The 12,238-nt window shown below is 33.3% G+C and overlaps 1 protein-coding gene across 1 annotated transcript; it reads right to left on the bottom strand.

The window, feature by feature from the left end:
* Window positions 1-2,382: 2,382 nt before the first annotated feature.
* TMEM215 (transmembrane protein 215) lies at window positions 2,383-5,038 on the bottom strand. The gene has a single exon (XM_053700625.1). The coding sequence runs from the start codon at window positions 4,599-4,601 to the stop codon at window positions 3,930-3,932; it is 672 nt and encodes a 223-aa protein (XP_053556600.1). The 5' UTR covers window positions 4,602-5,038; the 3' UTR covers window positions 2,383-3,929.
* Window positions 5,039-12,238: the final 7,200 nt, after the last annotated feature.

Raw genomic sequence — 12,238 nt, 5'->3', positions numbered from 1 at the left:
AGACTGACAGAAAGAAAGATAGATAGATAGAAAGAAAGAAAGATGGATAAATGATAGATAGATAGATAGATAGATAGATAGATAGATAGACTGAGAAACAGACAGACAGACATATACAATAGACAGAAAGACTGACAGACAGACATATACAATAGACAGAAAGACTGACAGACAGACAGACAGACAAAATATACTTTTGTGCACATTCTAGTCTAGTGGCACAAAAAAAACTAAAATATGATAGATAGATAGATAGATAGATAGATAGATAGATAGATAATAGATAGATAGATAGATAGATAGATAAGATAGATGATAGAGAGAGTGACAGACAGACAGAGAGACAGAGAGACAGATAGATAGATAGATAGATAGATAGATGGATAGATAGATAGATGATAGATAGATAGATAGATAGATAGATAGATAGATAATAGATAGATAGATGATAGAGAGAGTGACAGACAGACAGAGAGACGATAGATAGATAGATAGATAGATAGATAGATAGATAGATGATAGATAGAAGATAAATAGATAGATAAATATATAGAATAGACAGACAGACTGGCAGAAAGATAGATAGATTGATAAGACAGACATATACAACATCTTTCTGTCAATATGTCTGCCTATAGTATATGTCTGTCAATCTTTTTATCTATATATCTATCTATATGTCTGTCTATCTGTCTGTCTGTCTCTAGATAGATAGATAGATAGATAGATAGATAGATAGATGATAAATGGATAATATAGTAATTGTTTCTATCATTTTGTTTGTAAATCAGTATAGTTTTAGTATAGTTGCTTTCAGAACTCTATTGAAATGAGAACTTGCTGATCCTTGCCCTATAATATTTCAAAACGTGGTCACAGTTGACATTAATCAGTTCATTGCCAGAGGACTCAGAAACAATTTATTTTGCTAACCTCGCTGAAAATAAAGAGGTGAAGCAAAGCTGTGGAAAACCTATTATAAACTGAGCGCATTAACCCACATAAGATGTTATATGTAATGAACCGTACAAATATATGAAGCTACGTATTACATTTATTCATTTATGTAAATAATTGATTTGTTAAATGTAAGAAATACCTACTTTTTAATGTTTTTCTTATGGCTACATTCATGAACTTTATAGTGTTTAAAGGTAAAGTATGTTGGGTTCATATGATCCAATAAATCAATGGGGCTATATAATAAGTCATTTAATTGCACCAATTATAGTAAAATAAATAACATGAATATTAGAGAGGTAAGGCTGAAATTTGTGCACAGCTATGTTTCAATATTTTTTAACTAAACAAGGTATATTTTATTCCAAGTGAAAACCTTATGTATTATGTTTCTATTTACAGTAACATTTTCCTCTAAAGTCCATGAGAAATACTAGATTATATAAAGATAAAGTTTCTATAGATGTGTTTTACTTGCAAAAATGAGTTGTGCGTAAGAAGGTTAACTGTACTGAGAAAGGAAACAGCTTGGACTGTATTCACTGCACTGATTCAAGGAATCTCAGTGTTTGGTCCTGAATTTCCTCTTTTTAGTTCCATGATAATGTTTCAAACAGCAAATATCAGTAAAGGTGATAATCAAAAAATAATAATCCGATTTTGGCAGCATGTAAGAGATGGTAAGTATAATCTAGTCTTCTTGTATTGTGCAACAGGGGGTCCACCATGTTCACATTTAGGGGTTTTTTTCCTACTCAGAGGATTGTTGAACACATTTTAAAAGCACTACAGATAATTGTACATACACACATAAATAAATATAGATAGATAGACAGATAGATAGATAGATAGATAGATAGATAGATAGATAAACAGATGATAGATACACCCAGTACTTCTCCATAAACAAACTTCAATTGGCCAGTAGACTACCACCAATTGTCTCTATCTCTATCTTTTACACATTTGCTGAATGAGAAAGAATATTAATATACTGCATTAATTTTGAAGTAAATCACCAGTACCATTAAAGATCTATATTGTGGCCCACGAGCCTTGGTTTGGAGAAGCCAGTTTTAAAATTGATCCCCAGGATAGGCTTAAATTCATCTATTTTTCCCCCATATCACATGCACTAGAAGGTTGTTCCATTCATCTACCACATTTTTGCTAAAATAATAATTATAATCAATCAGTGTAGAGGGAGCTTTGAGGTCAGTGCACTGCACGATACCATCAGTATAAGCGAATGCTCCCTGCCAGGACACATACATTCCACTGCTCACTGAAGTCTCAGCCTTAGCAACACTTATTTTCATCTTTCCTGTACAACAGGAATAAAACATATGATTGACTTTACATTATTAACAGGTAAATTAGACATTTCAGTGTATCCAGATTCAATAAAACTGACAATGCGTATTCGAGTTTTTGAGTATTTTAGCTCATCTATTTTTATTTGAAAGGATTCCATTAAATTGTAACTGACTTGCTATCAAAATTAAATTGTAAAGGCTATCATTAAGCTGTTTTGTACTAAAACCGATCACCTCCGAATAATTTCCCTTTTGCTATAAAACCATGGAGTAGTGTCGGTCATATGTAACAAAATAAAAAGTTATTTGAAGGTGATTCCCATATATTGAAACACAACATATATAACATGTGCAGGATCATGCAGTTCTTCTTAATTAAACTTGTATAACTAATTGCAAATCCACGAAGATATGTTGGCATGTTTTACAAGAACTTTGACATTATTTTCAGTATTTAGCTTATACTCTCCTAAAATAACAAATAATCAAATGAAGGCAATTTGCATAATAAACGTACAAATTAATTGCAGTGGTATTTAACTATCAAAGCTGGAGACATTTAATTCATGTTTTTTTTAACATAATAAGGCCATAGAACCTTTTTCTGTAATAATTTACTCTTAAAAAAGACACATTGTCGTCATGCAGTTTATTTACAAAGGTTGAGGAAAATTTGCTGAGCTACAGGATTTTTTTTGTTATTGTTGAATCAGGCTACATAATTAGGATTTATCTGGCATAGAAATATTTCATTTGCACTTGTAATTTAACATCCAAAAGGCAGGTATTTTAAATAAATGATTCCAACAGTCAAATGGCTTGTGCAGGCAATATATTTTACTGATTAGGTGAACACAGTCTGCTGTTTACAAAGAAGTTAGGATTATAAATAGCATTAAAAAATAGATATTAAGCTCATTCCTGTAAGAAAAAAAAAAAAGGATTTATACTGAATGCATCCAGTACTGAATCCCTTTATTTGAAAACCTGAACTAGAACTAAAATCAAGTTTTAAAACAGGTATATCAAGTAAAAAATATACAAAATAAAAATTAATTTCATATATTGAAAACATTTTCTATTTTCAGAGAAGAGAAACTATACCTATATGTATGAATCTTTAGCAGTCACACCGTATATTTACTTCTGGTATGTGGCTGGCATAGAGTTAAAGGAAGAATAGAATTAATTACTTTTCTGCTTAATTAAAAAATAAATAACTGAAAAGTAAAATGAAACGTAATGAGTTGCTATCACTTGTCTCGGGAAGGGTAACATAATATGTTGGGTAATACATGTTTTATGAAAGAAATCATTGCTGCAGTAACTTTTGAAGAACAATAGACAAAGCTTCCAACTGCCTGCTCTTTGCAATAAGCCTGAGTTCTTTTGAGTTGCTCTGTAACATTCACAGCACTTTTCAGATGTCCTGCTCTTATCAAGGCACTGTATTCAAACAATAGAATAATTGGCTGGATTCGGAAGCAAAAGAAAAAAAAAATCAAATAACTCTGAACATTGGACATGCTGGCCTGCAAGGGGAATCCGTAATAAAAAATAACTCATGAGAATAGACACCAGGTTTTGTTTTCAGCAAAAGACCGGATCATTCATGCAGTGCAAACATTTTCATACATGTGCATGTATAATTTGTTAGACAATTGTCTCCTGGTCCCAGTTCACTTCTGTTGTTTTTACATAGCAGCAATAACTGTCATAGGGGCCACTCTCACTGTGAGCAGCAGAATCACTGTCTCTAGGATCAAAAGTAACCTTTTCTTCTGTTGCAGTGTAGATAACTCTGTCTGAAGAACATGTCTTATCAAAAGCGGAGAAGGAGGTATGGTTTCCCACTCCACCTGGCAATGCGGTGGAGGAATAGCACTTATCCAGGTAGCTCAACCCATTTTCTTGGTCCATTTTCCCACTGAGGGACTTGGTTTCCTCTATAGAGATGGCTGTGTTGGGTTCACAGTCATCTTCCTTTCCTTTGGTTTCTCCTTTTTTATCAAGCTCATTGGAGCTTCCTTTGCCAGACTCCATGTCTGATGGGGTCTTCAAAAGTTCAACATCCTCTTTGTCTTTGGGTTTCTTGCAACAGATCCATGGTTTGTATGGCCACTTAGTACAGCCATCAGTTCTCCTGGCAAGGGAAATAGCAGCCACTCCTGGGAGAAATATTGCAGGCCCTATAGCAATTAATGGGATATCACCTAAGCTTTCACCTTTGAACCCAGAAACTGTAAACATGAAACCAAACACAAGAAAGATACTCACAAGAGCCACCACCAGTCCAGTACGAGGGTTGATATCATCTGGTCTCATCTCTTTACACCATGAAACTATATTCTTTAACTACATGTGCATGGATATCTCCTGTGATTCTTTTTAATAATAAACACAATAACTTGGAGGAGAAAAAAAAATCTATAAATCCTTTTTTCTTTTTTTTAGGAAATATATTATCCTTTGTTGAATCTTCAGGGGAAAAAAAACAAATCTGTAGTTCCGTATCACTTTTTGTTACCCTTTTAGAGAGCAGTTTAAAGGCATAACTCTTGCAAGAAATTATTCAGCTGTAAAGACATTACTCCTTAAGCAGATGTGATCCTTATAGAAACGTCCGCTGGGAGTCTAATGCTGTGCCTAGGATGCCACAGGAGAGAGATACTCTGTGTAGGCTGAAGCGGTGCTTGAATTGAAACTGAGACATTCATCTCTTAATGCAAAAGTATGTGGGAAGGAGGAGGGGAATATAGAGGGAGCTGCAGGGTGGACTTGAAATACTAGAAAGGGAACGCACACTGCATACCTTGTTCTTTTGATGAACTGATCAACAAATTCTGACACAATAACCTAAGCACAATTAATCACTGGGAAATCTGCAAAGAGATCTTGATAATCACTTGATCATGGAGAATTTAACTCATAATCATATATTAAATAATGAAAGCACTAATTTTTCACAAATGGAAAATTATTTTAGACGCATTTTTATTACAGTTATGAAAGAATACAATCAGCTTTGGCAACTTTATATAATTTATGTAGGAAAAGAGAATGACTTCTTCTGTTAAGGGACATACAAGTGTAATACTGAAAAAGTTATTAGAGCATGTTCTTTTTTAAACAAATTTATGTTGCTAACTGAATTTAATCCATGCAAATGTCACACACCAGGCCTGCTCCTATGATAATCCCAAGCAGGATACAGAGGGTGAAGGGACCGTACATGCAGATACTGCTTCTGATTGGCTCAGCAGCTGTGGCCTGCACAAAAGCAGCAATGCATTACTGCTTCTAAATGCAATGTATGTGTTTAGCCTCGTTGCAGGGAATAATTACAATTTGACCTACCTTGTAAAAGCCAACTGTGGCCAGAAACAATTTGCTGAAGGTCAAACTCAGTTGCTGTAAATTTAGTTTAGGTTAAAGGGATATGAAACCCAAACATTTTATTTTGCGATTCAGACAGAGCATATCATTTAAAAAAAAGTTTTACTTCTGCTATCAAATTTGCTTAGTTCCTATGGTATTCTTTGTTTGAAGCGATACCTAGGTGAGTGTATGATCACTAAGTGGCAGGAAATAGTGCTCTTGCAAATGGATAACATTATTGCAAAGCTGCTGCCATATAGTGCTCCAGACAAGTGTATGCTCCTTTTTTTTCTCACACCTGAGACCTTATATCTTTGAGCCCTAATAACTTTTTATTGCAATTTTTTTAAAATAATTTTTATTAGATAGTGCTGTTATGAATGTAACAACTGTACTTTTAAATATAATTTTGATATTTTCTGTGCAACTTTTTTGTTGAGCATAACATTTAACCAGAGCTCTGAAGTCGCTATATCCCGATGTGCGTTAAATTTAACTGCGCTCAACCGAACATGCTTACTTTCAACATGTAATACGCTTGCTAATTCCGACACGGGAAGCGCTGCAGTAAACCCTTTATGGCTTGCACGCAACAGTTAGATATTTCATATAGGTTTCCAAGCCCAATGTGTATATAGTCTGAAAGTGCAGTTATGTAACTTGAAATCCTTGACTTTAGCGTTGAAGTTGGCTGGATTTTACAAGCGGTGACTTTTAAAATGCATTTACATAATAGCGAACTTGAAGATATTACCCAAGATTACTTAAAGGGACAGTAAACCTCAAAAATAATGTTATATAATTCTGCACATAGTGCAGAATTATATAACATTATATTAGCCTTATCTGTATAAAACGTAATATTCCCTTTTAATTTTAAAAAAAACCCGGCTGTTTTACAGACCCGCTCTCTGCTCTCTGCTGAGCGGGTCTGTTTTATTCACACAGCACATCGGGCCAGCTGTATAGTCACAGCCCGGCCCGACCGCACCATTATACACAGTGCAGCTCGCTCTTGCTGTCAGACAGAGCAGGAGCGAGCTGCACTTAGTGTTATGGCGCGGTCGGGCCGGGCTGTGACTATACAGCTGGCCCGATGTGCTGTGTGAATAAAACAGACCCGCTCAGCAGAGTACAGAGAGTGGGTCTGTAAAACAGCCGGGGTTTTTTTAAATTAAAAGGGAATATTACGTTTTATACAGATAAGGCTAATATAATGTTATATAATTCTGCACTATGTGCAGAATTATATAACATTATTTTTAAGGTTTACTGACACTTTAAATTGTTTTGTAACCGATGCATACTTGCGCTGCTATTAATAGACCAGACCCAATAGTTTAAAATGGGAATTTGAGTACATTATCATGACAGTAGAACATACATTTAATTAATCACCAAAACAGTTTAATTGTAAAGGTTTAAAGTAAAGTTTGCTATTATTATTTATTTAAAAAGAGCTGACATATTTCTTATCTTCAAGTGCTACACAAAACATGACACTTATTTCTAATGATACTTTCCGAATATATGGCAAGAAATATTAACATATGTTTGACAATACAAACTGATAGAGGAGGTAGATGGCCCAGCCCCAGTTTAAACCCAAATTGTTTCTTTCATGACTCAGATAGAGCATACAATCTATCTAACTTGCTTAGTTCTCTTGGTATTATTGCTGACTAGGGTACCTAGGTGGGCTCAGGAGCTGGAAACTAGCTGCAGATTGTGGTTGCACATATATGTCTATTGTCATTGGCTTACTTATGTGTTCAGCTAGCTCCCAGTAGTACATTGCTGCTCCTCCAATAAAAGATACCAAGAGAATTAAGCAAAATTGAGGATAGAAGTATATTGAAAAGTTGTTTAAAAATGTATTCTATATCAGAATCATAGTTTATTATAACTGTAATGGTAACTTACTATTTGTTCTTTTATACAAAGAAAAATAACATTGATATGCCGAGGAAATAGATCATATACACAACAGACATTTAGGGCTAGATTACAGGTGGAGCGGTATTTTGTGTTTTCACTATAGCCAAAACTCAGCTAGGATTTTCATCCTATCGCATATTCACATTCCCCATAGAAGTCAGTGGAGAAAAAAAAATGTTGAAAAAAACCTAACACCTTAATATCACAAAAACAAAATAGCAAATTCTCATAAGCGCTAACCTGACATGAATATATATATTTCCTTTTCCAATGTTTTTTACATTGCGGGATATCTTCTATTTATTCATAATTAAATATTTCTATATATATTTATCTGATGGTTAATAAAACAAATATATATTTATACCTATATATATATATATATATATATATATATATACTGTATATATATATATATATATATACATGATTATATATTTACTGTATGTATAGATATATACAGATATATGTAGGAATATCTATTTATAAATACTTAGAACATATTTCCCTATGTGCAGAACATTGGAATGTGAAATATGTACAGTAAATGCATAGTTAAAACCTTTATTAAATATAAATATTGCATAGATATGTTTTTTAGAAGTTTTCATCTGCCTAACTGCAAAGGGCTCCAATGCACTTCTATATATGTCTATATATGTGTACTTACACATTTATGTGTTTATATGTCTGTACATACATATATACACATATAAATACATATGTACACATATATATATATATATTAAATACTGTATATATATATATATATATATATATATATATATATATATATATATATATATAAAAATAAGAAATAGGTTCATAAGAACCACTAAGTCTATTATAGCCAGCACTGATTATTTATGCCAAAATTAAGTAAAAATCCAATGATGGGTTTGAGAGACATATGGGGACACATGGATTTAAAGACCGTACTGTAAATACATTAATTTATTAAATACCAAATTACCGCAGTTCCAGGATAATTGACACAAGATGACTAGTCATAGAAAATACCCATTATTTAGATAGCCATCACAGGAGGAGTTTTAATACCTCTACTGTCCAGTAGGTCTCTATAAGTATATAGAGATTAAATTGTAATGGTGAAATGGAAAACAAAGTCCTCCTTTGGGTTAGTAAATATATACACACAACACATAAGGGGTGCTGTACAAAATAGAGGGAGCTGTTACCCCTGTAACGCGGAGAACTTATTCAACATTCCGCATTTGTAAATGCTCCAAATAATTGATAATATCCATTGCAACCAGGTCGCTTGGGTGATATGAGCAAAGTCTCAGAGATTTAGCTTCAAAAGGTTTACAGATACTCGTATCAGGCTCGTTCACATACCTGACCCATCCTTGGACAGTCCGTGCTTTACCTTTAAGTTGTCTGAAGACGCTGATATTTGTTCCAGCATGTCCTGCTTTATGCCGATTTGGATCACTCACCCTTGCGAACACCGGATTCCGGAAAATAGTTGTACAGGAGTGATCCAAATTGGCATAAAGCAGGACATGCTGGAACAAATATCAGCGTCTTCAGACAACTTAAAGGTAAAGCACGGACTGTCCAAGGATGGGTCAGGTATGTGAACGAGCCTGATACGAGTATCTGTAAACCTTTTGAAGCTAAATCTCTGAGACTTTGCTCATATCACCCAAGCGACCTGGTTGCAATGGATATTATCAATTATTTGGAGCATTTACAAATGCGGAATGTTGAATAAGTTCTCCTCGTTACAGGGGTAACAGCTCCCTCTATTTTGTACAGCACCCCTTATGTGTTGTGTGTATATATTTACCAACCCAAAGGAGGACTTTGTTTTCCATTTCACCATTACAATTTAATCTCTATATACTTATAGAGACCTACTGGACAGTAGAGGTATTAAAACTCCTCCCGGGATGGCTATCTAAATAATGGGTATTTTCTATGACTAGTCATCTTGTGTCAATTATCCTGGAACTGCGGTAATTTGGTATTTAATAAATGAATGTATTTACAGTACGGTCTTTAAATCCATGTGTCCCCGTATGTCTCTCAAACCCATCATTGGATTTTTACTTAATTTTGGCATAAATAATCAGTGCTGGCTATAATAGACTTAGTGGTTCTTATAAACCTATTTCTTATTTATTTTGTATTACTATAGACCCTATTGCCTGGCACCCCTAGTCTGCTATGTACTTATAATTGCAGACTAGGGAAGATTTCTTTGCTTTATTAACATTTGGTGTTGTGAGTGGCTTCTCTCTTTTTTATATATATACTGTGTATATATATATATATAAATACACACACACACACATATATATATATATATATATATATATATATATATATATATATATATATATATATATGTTAAAGCCCTTTTGCAATATTTTTTGGGAATAATTTTATTAGTGTTATTATGAGTATAATTGTACTTTGTATTGTATTTTTGATGTGTTTTGTGACACTTTTTAGTTTTCGGAAAACAGTTAACCAGAGCTCTGAGACTGCGGTAAGAAATGTAGCTAAAGTAATCGCGATTTCGCTCAACTTGTAATATCAGCACAATTAAAAATGCGCCTCACTTGTAATCTAGCCCTTAGAGATTACAATGATATATAAAGGAAAATGCAATGGACTAATAGTATGTGCTGCTTAATATCAAAACTAGTAAAGTTTATTCTTTAAAAAAAAAAAAAGTAATGATTTTTTTAGCATCCTAAGCACTATCTGTTTGACATTCAGAGCTGAACGATGTGATACCTCATTATTTTCCAACATCCTAATTAAGAATTACTCACAATAGTGTATCTGTAAACTACGCACAAGTATTTTTTTTTTCTCTTTTCACTCAGCCTAAAATGAATCTATGTTCAAGAGTATCATGGAATGAAATGCTAATTAATGTAGCTTTCTGCTAACAAAAACTGACAAGATAATGTAAAGTGCCTTGTGTTCTATAAATGACTGCAACATCAACATATATTTAATGCCTCCTGTAACTATTGTTTTGTTTAATATTTCAAATTGCTTGTATAATGATAGCAAAAGATTGTCTCCTGTTGCAAACATTCTAGTAGTTCATGTACAAAAGGAAAGTGGACAGAGAGTTTAGAGATATTAATACTTATTCAATGTGACAATTCAGTTCATGAAGAGGGTTCAGAGATACTTTAGTCTTTAAATTAAAAGTAAAGTTAAAGGGACATGAAACCCAATTTTTTTCTTTCATGATTTAGAAAAAACAATTAGATACTTCTATTATCTAATTTGCTTCATTTTTTAGATATCCTTTGTTAAAAAGCCTATCTAAATAGGTCCAGTAGCTGCTGATTAGTGGCTGCACATAGATGCCTCATGTGATTGGCTCACCTATGTGCATTGCTATTTCTTCAATAAAGGATACCTAAAGAATGAAGAAAATTAGATAATAGAAGTAATTTGGAATGTTGTTTAAAATTGTATTCTCTATCTGAATCCTGAAAGAAAAATGTTGGGTTTTATGTCCCTTTAAAATGAACCATGTATTTTTTGGTGGACCTGGCTGTGAGCAATCCTCTAACAAGAGCTCTTGTCTGATAAAAGTGACTCATGTCACACATCACTTTCATGGCTTAATTTTGTCATATGGTATTTGAAAGCATGTTCCTGGTAGCTAGAAGTAGGGTTGAATCATTTTGGAAATAAAGGGGCAATGATATTTTATTTGGAGCAGAATTTGGGAGTTTAGATAAAGAAAAGACTCTAGATAATAGAATATAAGCAGAGGGGATAAACAGGTTGCAAACTAGAACCTGACTTGATCACCAATCTTTTTCAAATATTTAAAAAGAAAGAGGGATTGAAGTTTGTTAGGCATAGGAAGATTTAAGAACAGGCACCATCACTTGAAAAAATATAAGAGAAAGGAAAAACCTTCAGTAAGATTTTTTTTATTTTATTTTTGAGTATATTACTTGTAAACATTGGGAGTAGGCTGTCAGTACACACAGTGGATGGATGCATTATTTTTTATGGCTAGGAGGCTAATAACAGTGTAGTTTTAGATTAGTCTTCAGAATAGATACACCTGTCCACAGCTTTTGGTGTCCCTCAAGCACTGAATAGTAGTAGCTGCATGTTATTGTAAGGAATAGGGCATAAATAAATAGCATATACTGTACAAAAAAACAGTAAAGAACTGATAGAAGGGTACAAATGTAGCACTCATGAACGTTGAGAGAAAATATATAGAAACATTGAATAAAATATAACTTTTACTAAATATTATTAAAAACTGGGGGTATACATACAATTTAAAAGAATATGTATGTCTACTAAGATAAAGCCCAAGAATATATGGACTTAATATTGGACAAAAAAATCCCTGTTGGGATATTAAATTTGTATCGTGAGTAGATAACTAACCAAAATACTGACCACTAGTATAGTATGGAATTTACATGTGCCAGAAGTTGGTACTCATTGGTTCGCCACTAGTAATCACTGGAAATATCAGACACCTATACCTTATAATTGCCGTTAGTTACAAATATATGACTGTCTGGAGGTGCAGAGACAAAATATCTATAATTTCCCTTAATACTAAAAGGTAAGGTGAGTAAATGTGTTCAAATCTTTATCCAATATTACCATAAAGA

This window comes from Bombina bombina, chromosome 2 (genome assembly GCF_027579735.1).
Source record: "Bombina bombina isolate aBomBom1 chromosome 2, aBomBom1.pri, whole genome shotgun sequence".
In the NCBI taxonomy this organism is placed as follows: domain Eukaryota; kingdom Metazoa; phylum Chordata; class Amphibia; order Anura; family Bombinatoridae; genus Bombina; species Bombina bombina.
Note: the sequence above shows the minus strand (reverse complement) of the source record. Positions and strands in the feature narration are given on the sequence as shown.